The following is a 13,924-nucleotide window of genomic DNA, read 5'->3' as shown; positions in this document are numbered from 1 at the left end:
GTCGGTATGGTTGGCTTCACTTTCTTCCCACCATAAAGAACAAGTCCATTCAAGTTCTGACGGACAATATAGCATGTATGTTCTATATCAACAGGCAGGGGGGAGCATGATCGCATTCCCTATGAACAGAAACCATCCAATTATGGAATTGGTGCATAAAACATCACATAGAAATCACTGCTTTCTACCTGCCTGGGTGTCACAACACTATTGCCGACACACTTAGCAGATACTTCTCCAAAGAACACGAATGGGAATTGCATCCCACAGTACTCTGACAGCTCTTCTTCCACTGGGGCACTCCATCGATAGACCTATTTGTCACTCCTCAAAACTGCAAATGCCATCTATTTCGCTCCAGAGCGGGACTCAGGAATACATCTCTAGAGGTTGTGTTCCTCATTCCTTGGAACATCTCCCTGACATACGCTTTTCCACCGATATACAGGGTTCTACGCAAGATCACAAAGGACAAGGCCCGGGTCATACTTATTGCCCCAGCTTGGCCCAGACAGACATGGTATCTTTACCTGCTACTCATGTCCATCCATCCTCCAAGGACTCTTCCTGACAGGCCAGATCTGCTGTCCCAGAACTGCGGTTGGCTTCTCCATCCGCAGCTCTGGAAACTCCATCTGATGGTGTGGTTCCTTCATGGTTTCAATCCCACAAATCAGCCTGCTCGGAACAGGTCCAATATATCCTCCTGCACAGTAGAAGGGAGTCCACTCATAAGACTTACCTGCAAAAGTGGAAATGCTTCTCCATCTGGTGCTTCCACAGATGCCTGACACCCCAGACTGCAACCCTCCCTGATATCTTAAACTACCTTTTCGAACTAAAGCAGGACGGGCTTTTGCTCAGTTCTATCAGAGTACACCTTGTGGCCCTTACCACCTTCCATGATACTCTGGATGGTTATTCAGTTTTTGCCCACCCCGCCATGAAATGCTTCCTCACGGGCCTGCAAAATCTCTACCTTGAGATTAATTCACCAGTAGCCTACTGGAATCTAAACCTAGTTCATCACCGTCTCATGAAATCTCCTTTCCAACCCCTGGCTACCTCATCCCTGCTCCACATGTCCATGAAAGTGGCTTTCTTGGTTGCCATAACATCAACGAGAAGGGTTGGTGAAATAAATGCCCTGATGGCCTAACCTCCCGACACCATTTTCTCCAAAGACAAGGATACTATGTGACCCCACCCCAATTCCACCCCAAATACCTTCTACCTTTATGAGCCAATACATTTACCTGTATTCTATCCCAAGCATCACATGACTCCACAGGAAGTGGTGTTACATACCCTCAACATCTGACAGGCTCTTGCATTCTATCTTGACAGAACTAAACCATTTCGTAAATCCCCTAGGCTATTTGTTTCTACTACCGAGAGATTAAAGGGTGATGCTATCTCTAAGCAAAGACTCTCCAAGTGGATCTCGGACTGCATCAGATCCTGCTACCAGATCCACTGTGTTCAACCACCAGAGAGTGTCATAACTCATTCTACTAGAGCAATGTCAACATCGGTTGCCTTCCTTCACAACGTACCTATTACAGACATATGCAGGGTGGCCACATGGACATCAGACCACACATTCGCCAATCATTATGCTATCACACGAGATACCATGGTAGACGCCATAGTCGGCCATATGGTACTGTCTACTGTTATCCCTGCTGCAACTCCAAAATCCCACCAACCATAGTGGGTACTGCTTCACATTTACCTGGAGTGGAGCACCCACAGGGACAGCACTTGAAGAAGAGAAAGTTACTCACCTTGCAGTAACTGAGGTTCTTCAAGATGTGTGTCCCTGTGGGTGCTCTACTACCCACCCTCCTCCTCTACTTTGGAGTACTAATCAGACAACTCTACGTTGGAGAAGGAAATGTGGGAGGGTCCGGGACGCGTGCGCTCAGGCAGACCCTAATGATGCTGTGAGACAGCAACTGAGTGCGTGCCTCCCGACCAGGCACTGCTACCAAAGATCTTTGATCAGTGGCACCAGGACGCACCGTCACCTGGAGTGGAGAACCCACAGGAACGCACATCTCGAAGAACCTCAGTTACTGCAAGGTGAGTAACTTTCACTTTTGTGGACTTTCTAAGTTGTAGAGCTCTGAACCATGGTCCTGAATTATTCCTGTCTTCAAACCTTATTAAAGGGGGACTTGGTATTTGGTAATGTATGTTGGCTTCTCCTTGACCCAGGCTGTTAAAGCAAAAAAAATTGCTGCCCCAACTGGGGGAAATTTAAGGTGGGGGGGGTGCATCTGCAAACCAGGCTGTAAGGGGGTACATGCAGATGGCCCACACCTTTACAGAAACCTATAAACAATACTGTAGGTCATTTCAGTAGCATGACATAACATCAGAAGTGGAATTTTATTATTGTGGAAGGGGGGAAGTATTTACTTGTACAAAGACAGTTGCATGAGATGTACACCTTTGGGCTAAACTAGTTTTCAACTCTGCCAAGTAGGAGACATTAAGTTTGATTACCATTCTCCCACTCTCTTTCTCCTTGGAGTGGGAACACACAGAAAAGCAGATGCTGATCCTTTGGGAATGGGAAAGCGAAAGCGCAGGGGTAGAACCTCCCATCAGCCAGAAGTTACATGCCCTGTTGATCCAGTCGTCTTTGGGTAGAAAGAAGATGTCAACAATGTGACTGATTGAGAGTGAGGAAATTAAAGTGGTGGTGGTGTGTGTGTGTGTATGTGTGTGTGGAAAGGCAGAAATCCTCAAATTATATAGTGTCTTTTTGGGAGGGGATGTTTTGAATATTGAATGTAAATGTGATTAGTAACTAAAGATCAGTCCTGGAGAAATGAATGATACAGCAGAACACTGGACGTAAGTTGTTTAAAGCTTTTATACTTTCAAATAATTTCTGCTATAAGCTCTACTAAAATTATTGTAAAATAATTACATGAAGATTATGACATAGATAAATATAGTCATTTCTGGATTTTACATCTTTTGGCCTTTTTATTATAACTAATAACAAAAAGTTGAGAAATACAGTATAAACTAACTTTTCCTACTGTGGTAAATACTGACAAATTTAATACTGAAAATAAGCTAGTATACAAAACTGAATCAGTTGCAAAGTTCTGGAAATAATTTCAAGTGGAAAGTGCTAATTTAAATGTCCTTCTTTACTTTCTTCCAATTTGACAATTATACCAGTATTCAATTTTGTTCCATCATTTATAAATATAAATTTGTTTTCCTCTTATTTAGCAATGCAATTTTATAAGAAATACCATGCAACAATACTAAAACTATTGATTTTTGCTGTTGTTCAGTGTAAGTCAAGTAGCTGCTGCTGTTTTGAAATCTTTTGATCAGTCAGAGTTTACATCAAGCATATCTTTCCAAGAAAAATTGTGGGCAATAATTAAGTCTCCCATGTAGTCCTATTCACAGGCAGTAAACTAGGAAAACAAATTTTCAGTGTAATAGATCAAAGCACCAGTACATTTTGCTTTGAACCTGGATAAAGCTGCATTTCATTTTTTAAAGAATTAGTAATTACTTATGGAAGATGTATATTTTTGCAATATTTTTGGAAATGTCAGAATTTTAATTAATGTCATTGTTCAAAGAAGTACAATATTAAATTAATAATGTCTCCCTCATCCTCTCTGTATTACATTTTATAAATGTTTGTGTCTGTACTTTTGCTCAGCTTTTTTGTCATTCATTTTAACAGCTCAAAGAACAAAAAGACACTGAGACAAAAGTGGAAAAGAAGTTAACTGAACCACAGAAAAAGGTACATTCATTTTACTTCCTAGATGGAGCATATACTTCAGTTAATTATATGGTACTATGAAATACACCATATACACTGTACCTGTAATATATTTGCCTTATCAGACTTTTTCTACCTCCAGTGGTTACTTTCCCTACACTTCACTGATAACTAAACTAATACCATTTTGTTTAACTCTCCTCTCTTTGTTACTTTCTGCTTGTCATCCACATGGCTGTAGATAACATATCTAATTGACTCAGTCCTCTCTTCCACTCACTCTCCCTTTGTAATGAATATGGACTCACACTATTCTTAGTCATGGTAGTGAGGTTTGGTAGGAGGAACTCGCAACTAAGCATAGTTCAGTTGTTGTCCAGCTGAAATGTGGCAGCCCTAATACAGCGATCTGAACGTAAGAACATCAGAAAACTACTCAATATGCAAAATACTCAAGATAGTTAAGTCCCAGGCAGACTGTGAAGAGCTACAAAATGATCTCTCAAAACTGGATGACTGGACAACAAAATTGCGGATGAAATTCAGTGTTGATAAATGCAAAGTAATGCACATTGGGAAACATAATCCCAACTATATGTATAAAATGATGGGATCTAAATTAGCTGTTACCACTCAAGAAGGAGATCTTGGAGTCATTGTGGGTACTTCTCTGAAAACATTCACTCAGTGTGCAGCGGCAGTCAAAAAAGCAAACAGAATGTTGGGCATCATTAAGAAAGGGATAGATAATAAAACAGAAAATATCATATTGCTCTATATAAATCCATGGTATGCCCACATAGAATCACAGTGTCATAGAATCACAGAATATCATCTTGAATACTGTGTGCAGATACGGTCACCCCAGCTCAAAAAAGATATACTGGAATTGGAAAAGGTTCAGAAAAGGGCAACAAAAATTATTAGGGGTATGGAATGACTTCCGTATGATGAGAGATTAATAAGACTGGGATTTTTCAGCTTGGAAAAGAGATGACTAAGGGGGGATATGATTGAGGTCTATAAAATCATGACTGGTGTGGAGAAAGTAAATAAGGAAGTGTTATTTATGCCTCATAACACAGGAACTAGGGGTCACTAAATGAAATTAATAGGCAGCAGGTTGAAAACAAACAAAAGGAAGTATTTTTTCACACAACACACAGTCAACCTGTGGAACTCTTTGCCAGAGGATGTAGTGAAGGCCAAGACTATAACAGGATTCAAAAAAGAACTAGATAAATTCATGGAAGGTAGGTCCATCAATGGCTATTAGCCAAGATGGGCAAGAAGAGTGTTTGTGTTTGCCAGAAGCTGGGAATGGGCAACAGGAAATGGATCACTTGATGATTACCTGTTCTGTTCATTTCCTCTCGGGCACCGGGCATTGGCCACTGTCGGAAGACAGGATACTGGACTGGATGGACCTTTGGTCTGACCCAATATGGCCATTCTTATGTTCTTACGTTCCTAATTTGGGCCTATCACCCTCAGGGAGATCCTGTCTAACACTTACAGGGCCTTTCTACGCTGCAGGTTACTGGGTGGCAGGTAGTTGTAAGCTAAGCCATATTCCAGGACTTTTAGGGTATGTCTAAATTGTGATAAAAAACCTACAGCACCAAGTCTCAGAGGCTGGGTCAGCTGACTCAGACCAGCTGCGGCTGTGCTGTGGGTCTTTTATCACAGTGTAGATGTACCCTCAGTGTGCTTGAGCAGTTTCCACATGGGACATTACTATGCGGGCAAACTGGTGTGCTGTAGATTCATAGCTTGGTTTGCCACGCAGTAAATTGCTGTGTAAATAGGCATTTTAAAAATAACTGAAAGAATCTAAATAATGAGATTTCTTTTTTATTATGGGTATACTCCAAATTTTCTTTATACTAATAGGAATATGCAAGATTAAAGATTACATCTATCTCCCCTATTCTCTGCCTGTGGCACACAGTAGTTTAGTCTCCTGTGGGCTGTAATACCCAGATCTAATTTCAATTGTTGAGTTTAGTGTTTGAGTGCTGAGTGGTGTTGGTGACCTGTGATATACAGGAGGTCAGACTAGATGATCTGATTGTCCCCTCTGGCCTTAAATTTTATGACTCTATGACATTTTCAAATTTGCGCATAGCATTTGTTCCCAACTTTCAAACAATAACAATGTCCATCTTGTAAAATAAATCTATAAATCTGAGATAAATCTGTTAATCAACAGTTAAAATATATTAACTAATCTTACTACAGTGCACCTATCTGTACTCAAAGCATATGTTAAAAAATTAAGTAACTGTTGACTCTCTTGAGGTGAATATTAGGATTTATTGACCGAAGAGGAAAATACTGACCGATGTGAGGGTTTTTTGTGTTTATGCAGGGGAGGAAGGCTAAGAATATATGGGCAGATTTTTCAAGATATTTAGGCACCTAAACCATGCAGACAGTGGGATTTTCAAAAGCACACCAAAAATTAGGCACCTAGGTCTATTAAAAATCTCACTATCTGCATCTTTATGTTTCTAAATACCTTGAAAAACCTGGCCCGTTGTCAAGTAAATGTGATGGCTGCCAGAACCCTTAAACTTTGCAGTCCTTGCAAAGAATGATTTTTTTTTTGTAACCTTTTGCATGTGTAGTTTTTATTTGGAATGAGATGAGGACTCCACCTGTTTACACGAAGGTGTAATGAGCATGTGATGTGAGAAAATTAAATTGTTATCTAATCTTCTTGTTCAGGCTGTTATACTCAGCATACCCTTCTCCCTCTTTTTGTTGAGCCAATGCCAACATTTCTCCAGAAAAAAATCCTCATTCACTGTATGCATCCAGATTCCCAACCAACCTTACAAAAATAAAATTCAAGCCTGCTTTATTAATAAAACTAAAATGTAATCAAAGATTTCTGTGAAACTATTAAATCATCAGCACATTACCAGTCCTCACTGAGGGACTGTATGGCTCAGGGATTTACTATAGGGACCATCCACCTTTAGGGTCACCAGTTTTAATTTGGTTCATGTCAGCATAGTTACTGAAAGCAATTACTCTCTGATGACTCCCTGGTAGTCTGCATGAAATGAACTGGTGATCTCAGTCCTGATCATTGGCTGGCTCCCTTCGTTTTTCTTCCTCTTTCCATGAGGTAGACACCTTCCTGTGTAATTATAGCTAGGTGAATGTAGAGAGGGAAGGTATGGTATCTCATACATAAGTCTTGTTCATTATCTCCAGGCTGGCCATTATAATAAATCCCACATCGTACTTGTTATAAATAGAGGTACATACTGAGAAAGAAATACACACATCTTTTGGCTCTATAAATATGTTATTTTAAGAGGGGTTTTTAGTGAAAAATGGTTAATATTTTTCTAAAAATTGACTGTCTCTCCTAAATAGGGATGGTTGGCAAGTATGACTCCATAACCTGTTAAGCTTAGTAATTTGAACTATTCAACCTAACTGTAGGGAGGAAACGCAGAACCTAATCTAACAGAAGAAATCTGAAAGTAACTATGTTTAAAGATGATGCTTTTGAACCATCTTCTGTACATCTCACTCATTTCTGCTCTTCACCAAAGAGTGTATAGTGAGTCTGACTGTATAGTGAGACTCATGCTAACTTGTTTGGCCTTTTGGACTATAAATGAATAATACTGTTATTCAAAGTTTTGGTTTTTTAGAAAAAAATGTCTTTTTGTTTCAGCCAAACAAAATTCTTCCACTTGTGGTCTTCCTTAACTTTTCAGAGAACTTTGTTTAATAGCTGCAAGAAAAAAACTAGACACCTCTTAATGAACAAAAGATTTATCTTTTGTTTCATCATTTCTAAAGACATACTGAATTTAGGATAGACAAAGGTTTTGTTTGACTAAAGTTTGCTGTAATTCTTGATCTTCCTAAAACTTCAAATAATAGCACATAGCAAGCAAGTACTTAGAAGTTAATGTCTAAATCGATGTATTAATCACCTTAACTTTTTCGAAGCTGTATTTCTTACAACAGTTATTTGGTGTAACTTATTAATCATACTTTATATTTGGAAATCCATGGCATTTGGTGGGAACAGCACACATGGTGAGATAAACTGAAGTTGAGGCAGGTCTGAAAGGAAGGACAGAAACATTACCAGCAAACTGAAATTTATAAAATGTTTCAAAGCAGGATTTGTTGCTATTAATACATAAAATACAGTATATTGTTGAGTTCGGTGTTTGCTATCTTTAAGTATATCTCAAATAAAACATTACAAGCATGGAGGTATATCAGGTCAGGAGCGAGTTGCAGTGACAGAATGCCTTTATTCAAGCATTTCTTTAATTATTATTTAGATTTAGATTTCTATAATAATAAGACACCTATTCAAGGTTCTTGGTGCCCTAATACACCGTTAATCATACAATGAAACCCCAGTAGCATTACAGTAATCGTTTCAACAGGTACTCAGCTAACCTGCCACTTACAAAAACTCCTTTCCACCTTTTCATTCTGAGAAGCCTACCCTCAGCCCTCTCAGAAAATCTGATCAAATAGATGTTTTTTGCAGCATGCTCGGAAGGTCACCAAATCTGGACTATTTCAGACCGAGGGGGAGCAAGATTCAGTATCCTGGAGCCTACAGAGAATGCCCCGTTGGCTACTCCTTCTCTTTTATAATGAGAGGGATCCAGCTCAAATGCAGGTAGTGACCACAACTGTGGCAATATGACATGGGCAGAAAGTTGATCCCTCAGGTGGGCTAGTCCCAAGCCCTTTAGGATTTTATGGATTGTAACTAACACCATAAACTCTATGCAGAAAGCGCAATGGGAAACCAGTGCAGATCCTGGAGCACTGGAGTCATGTGCACCCAGCATGATGCCTCACACAGTAAGCAAACCATTGCATTTTGTACCAGCTTCTGTCCCAAATAGTATTAAAGCACAGCCCCATGTAGCGCATCATGCAATTGGTTAATCGTGAGGTAACAAAAGCATGAATAACAACATGGTCCACATCCAGAAAGAAGGGTTGAACATGCACACACCAGATGGTCTGAAAAAGTTAGGCCTTCATAGACTTCCAACACGGGAGGGTTGTAAGCCTTAAGATAAGATAGATGTGCATATAGACTGTTTGTGTTTAAAATCCTTTTTTGCTTTGGTCCTACTGTTTAGTGTGAACAATTCTTTGGATTGAGAAGGCTGGCTGCTCACTATACATACCATTGGACATAAACTCCCAAAGGTGCCAAAATCAGTCAGACCTGCTAAGGTAACCACACTGGATCCACAGTTTGAAACCCAGGGCCCTTTCTAAGAGTGGGAGAATCATATGATTCCACTCCAGGAGAAGTAGAGTTATGAGTCCTAACACCTGGTGTGTTCAGACAGACCAGAGGGGTCTAGCAACTAGCCCTCTAACTGGGACATCAGCCTCCTAGCCAGATGCAGATGGCAAAAAGCTGACTATATTATTGCTGTGGTAAGATCATAAAACAACAGCTGGGGGTCTAAAATTACTCCTAAATTGCAAATCCATCTAACTAAAGGCCAACATAATCCCTCAATCCAAGGGAGTCATATAACCTTTGCCATCTCCTCTGTCTTTTTCCCCCAACCCACCATTATCACCTCAGTCTTGTGTGAGTTAAGCTTCACCCAGCTCTCTTTCATCCATGATTCAGATTCATTTAGAAATTAGCTGAGGTGCTGACCTACATTGTCCAAGTGGGATCAGATAGATACATACAATAAGGTGCCATCAGCATACTGAAAGCACAAAACCCCATGGTTCCTTGCTAACCCTCCTAACTGCCTCATATACATGTTGAACAGGAGAGGAGACAGAATGATATTCTGTAGGATCCTGTGCTTGAGAGCTCTTTGGGAAGAGGAGCAACTAGCCATTGAGATCATTCCAAGAGGAAGGAATGAAGCCACTGAAGAGTAGCCCTGTCCCCTCCCACCAAGTCCACAGATTAATCAACAACACCACACAGTCAACTGTATCGAAGATGACTGATAATAATGAACATCTGATTTTCATCCATTGCCAGGAGAAGGTTGTCATTCAGTGCAATCTCTGTGACAAAGCCACGTCTAGACTCAGACTGACAATATTCAAGGAGATCAAAGGCATCTAGATGCTATAAGAGTTGTCTCATGACAGCCTTCTCCATAATCTTACTCAAGAAGGAAACATTTCATAGTGGTTAATAATTAAATAGATTGCCATTGTCAGGGAATGAGTTCTTGAGCAAATGCTGCACTAATGCTTCCTTCAAAGCAGTAGGCAGTCTGCTCTCTCCAAGAGAGGTGTTGACAATCTCCACAATCAAGTACTTCCTCACTGGCCTTCGCCAGCCAGCAAGGAGATGGATCCAAAACATAGGTTATGGAACAAAGTTCTCTCAACCCTTCCATAACTTCAGTGAGCATCAGTTGCTGAAAGTCAAGCAGAGGAGATGAGGCCCTTGCTCCATCAACACTTGCTCTGCCACCATGGAAGCAGACACCGCAACCCTAATCTGATCAATCTCGCCCGCAAATAACAAGCAATTTCCTCTCAGTAGGAGGGCTTCAGACCAGCTACTAAGAAGCTAAAACAGTTTGGATGTACCATACTGTCGACCACCCAAAGCAAATCTGCTGACTGAGATTTTACAGATGCTATGTTAGAGGAAGAAACTTTTTCTTTGCCGCACCCCTCCCCCCCCGCCCACAGAGTCAAAGTAGACATTTAAAAATCTTTATGCTGCAACCAGTCAACCACAGCATATCCACCCCAAGTGCTCCAGCCATCTTTCCTTTCACTTCATTTGTCATCTGTAAACTCATGGTGACCTGTGAGAATGATGCCAAAGGACCACCCCACCAGTGGTGGAGGAAAAAAGATTATTATAATGCCTACCACGTCATCAAGAGCATGTTCTGTTGGAGTAGCAAGATTTTTTCCTTGGAGCTCTCTGGAACTTTTCTAGTTCCATTAATCTCCAGGGATGGACCATTAAAAGAAGTTTCTCATCCTGATATGGGAGATGAGCCCCAATGTACTGGAGGTAATGGTCAGCCATGCCATAGGTTTAAAATCCAACACCTAATTTCCAATACCAATGCAAAAATCACGTCCAAAGTCTGGCCAACTATGCCTAAGAGTATCCTTTTATACTTTCCCACAAAATCATTGCTGCCATCTTGAAAAAAACTTTGAATCTGATACTGCATTCCTTGTGAATTCAAAACTACCACTGAAATCACTGAGGGTTGAAGTCAGTGGGAATTTTGCATGTGCTATGAATGCAGTATCTGGCCGTTTGCAGGCCTGTGTTCAGAAGCATCATGTATAGTATGTTTCAGAGTAGCAGCTGTGTTAGTCTGTATCTGCAAAAAGAAAAGGAGTACTTGTGGCACTTTAGAGACTAGCAAATTTATTTGAGCATAAGCTTTCATGAGCTACAGCTCACTTCATCGGATGCAAGTGAGCTGTAGCTCACGAAAGCTTATGCTCAAATAAATGTGTTAGTCTCTAAGGTGCCACAAGTACTCCTTTTCTTTTTAAGTATAGTATGATCTGTGAGTTCTCTTGCCTAGGACTTCTCTTTCCAGGATGGAGTGAGTAAATTTCCTGCTCTGGGCATGGGGATTTATTGACTTTGTCTCCTCTCTCCTCCCTCTTAGGGCTTCTCTACACTTATCAGTGGATCGATGTGTGGCAATCGATGCATTGGCGGTCAATTTAACAGGCCTAGTGAAGACCCTCTAAATCGACTGCAGATCGCTCTCCTGTCAACTCGTGTACTCCACCTGAATGAGAGGTGCAAGGGGAGTCGACGGGAGAGCATCTCCCTTTGACATAGCATAGTGTGGACCCCACAGTAAGTAGATCTAAGTACATTGACTTCAGCTACGTTATTCATGTAGCTGACGTTGCGTAACTTAGATCGATCTCCCCCCGTAGTGTAGACAAGGCCATAGAGGAAGATCGAAAGGCTGCTAGAGGGGATCACAGTGGAGGACACTTAGCTCTACAGACAACTGTGAGAGACAGTAGAAAGCTCATCACTCAGGTCTAGGTTCGTAGTAATAGGCCTGCTAAACTCTCCAGCACACTCCCCTTCTTGCCCCTCTCCTACACCATATTTTTGGGGTGGGAGCGTTTCTCCCTCTATTCCGTAGACTGACCAAGCTTCCAGCCTCTGCTGGACTTGTGTCCTGATGATGATGTACAAATCTAAGGCCAGGCCTACATGAGAAGCTTTTCTGGTGTAGTAATATTGTGGGGGTTTTTTGTGTGTAGGACAGTTCTGTATTGCCAGAAGCCCTGCCGTCGATAGTTATACTGGCAAACAAGTGCTTCTGCCAGAACAGCGTATCTTTATCGGGGAACTGCTTTAAGCTCTATCAATAAAAGCACTCGTTTGCCAATGTAAGCTGCAGCTACACTAGGAGGATTTGTCAGTATATTGGTGTAGCTATACCAGCAAACCTTTTCCAGTATCGTCCTGGCTTGTCTGAGCAGGGGCCGAGCTTCAGGCTGGAAAAAAAAAAAAGATGGCCAGTTGTGGCGAGGGGGGTCTAAAATGTTTAAAAATAATATTTAAAAAAAATCAAGACTTTCTACTTGCTCACCGTAATCCTCACTTTTATGAAAAGTGACATTGGTGAATAGAACTGTACTTTAAGATTTCATCTTTCATCCTGTTAAAATTAGAACCTTTTAAAATGACCATTTCAGTTTCCCTTTAGTCCCATATAATGTCAAATATTCTGTTGTCATCAGTGGTCCTCTGAAGTGTGTAGTTTTCTCTCAGTTCATTTAGTATTTTCTCATAGTTCACTAAAGTTAAGTTTGTTCTGAATTTTCCTGTTCATTTTTGTGTTTGAAAAAGCATTATCTATGGAATCATTGCTAAGATCCTACTGTGTGTGAATATCCAGCCTATGTCAAGACAGTTGAAAGAGCTCATTATTACAATCATTCCCCTAGTACCATCAGGCCTATTTTCATTACTCTTTGCCCAGGTTTGGTGGGCTGCAGCAGCCTCTACCAAGGAGTCCTTTGTTCTATCTGTTCTTTCTAGTTGTATACTTAGTGTTTTGTCTCTCCGTGTTTCTGCTCTGCCTTCTTTTATCCTTGGTTGTGTGTTGTTGACAAATGCAATGCTGTTCCACCACCTCATCTACTATTTGCTTTATTTCTAGAGCAGGGGCAGGGCTTGTGGTGGTTGTAGCCACTCCAAAATTTGTCTTAGCCCCTCTGTAGCCACCCCTCCCAGATCTGGGCACCCGGCCAGCAGCTGCTGCTCTCTTGCCACCCAGCTCCCGCCACCGAATCAGTCTCCCCTTCTTTGGGAAGTTGATCCATGGCTGGCAGGGCATGGCGGGAGCTTGCCTGATGCTTGAGGTGGCTGTGTCCAAGTGAGTCTCAGCTGGCGTGGGGGACATGGAGCCTGTCTATGCTGGTGCCTCTGATTCAGGAGTGGGAGCTGCAGCTCCTGCTGTACTGAACAAGTGTTCAGGCTCCTGAGTGCTCAGCTTACAGAGACATCACGCTGACATACTCAGGCACAGTACACACACAGTCTTATACACACACTCCCCCAATACACACACATTCTGTCACACATACACACATACAATATCCCACACACACACACACTGTCTCACACGCACATTCTCCCAACACACAGTCTCACACACACATTCCCCCAACAGACGCACTCTCTCTCACATACACACACACTGTATCCCATACACACCCCTAACACACACACACTCTCATGCACACAGTCTCTCTCACATACTTGCCCCAACACCCACACTTCTCTTTCACAGACTCCCCGAAACACACACACACACACACACTCTCTCTCTCTCACACACATTCCCACACACACAGTCTGTGTCATACACACACAGTCTTCCTCACACACTCCCCAACACACACACACACACACACACACACGCATTCTCCCTCACACTCCCCCCAACACATATACTTTCTGTTACACACACTTGTATTATTATTATAAATATTATTTTATTTATTTCCAGAAGTTTGCATTTATTTATTGTTATTATTGTTATTATTAGTATTATAAGTTTATTTATTTATTGGCTTAGGTTTTTTTCCTATTGATTTTCTGTGAATAAATGTTGCCCCAGTGAGTTGCCATAGATGAAG

General features: G+C 41.3%; 1 protein-coding gene across 7 annotated transcripts in view; it reads left to right on the top strand.

The window, feature by feature from the left end:
- Positions 1–13,924, top strand: part of C2H10orf67 (chromosome 2 C10orf67 homolog) — a 125,959-nt gene that overhangs the window by 58,727 nt on the left and 53,308 nt on the right. For all 7 annotated transcript variants that reach the window (XM_043541328.1, XM_037890846.2, XM_043541329.1 and 4 more), the window contains one exon: positions 3,728–3,790. In XM_043541328.1, coding sequence (XP_043397263.1) covers positions 3,728–3,790 — 63 coding nt within the window. The remainder of the gene's footprint in view (positions 1–3,727; positions 3,791–13,924) is intronic.

The sequence above is a fragment of the Chelonia mydas genome, chromosome 2 (genome assembly GCF_015237465.2).
Source record: "Chelonia mydas isolate rCheMyd1 chromosome 2, rCheMyd1.pri.v2, whole genome shotgun sequence".
Classification (NCBI taxonomy): domain Eukaryota; kingdom Metazoa; phylum Chordata; order Testudines; family Cheloniidae; genus Chelonia; species Chelonia mydas.
Note: the sequence above shows the minus strand (reverse complement) of the source record. Positions and strands in the feature narration are given on the sequence as shown.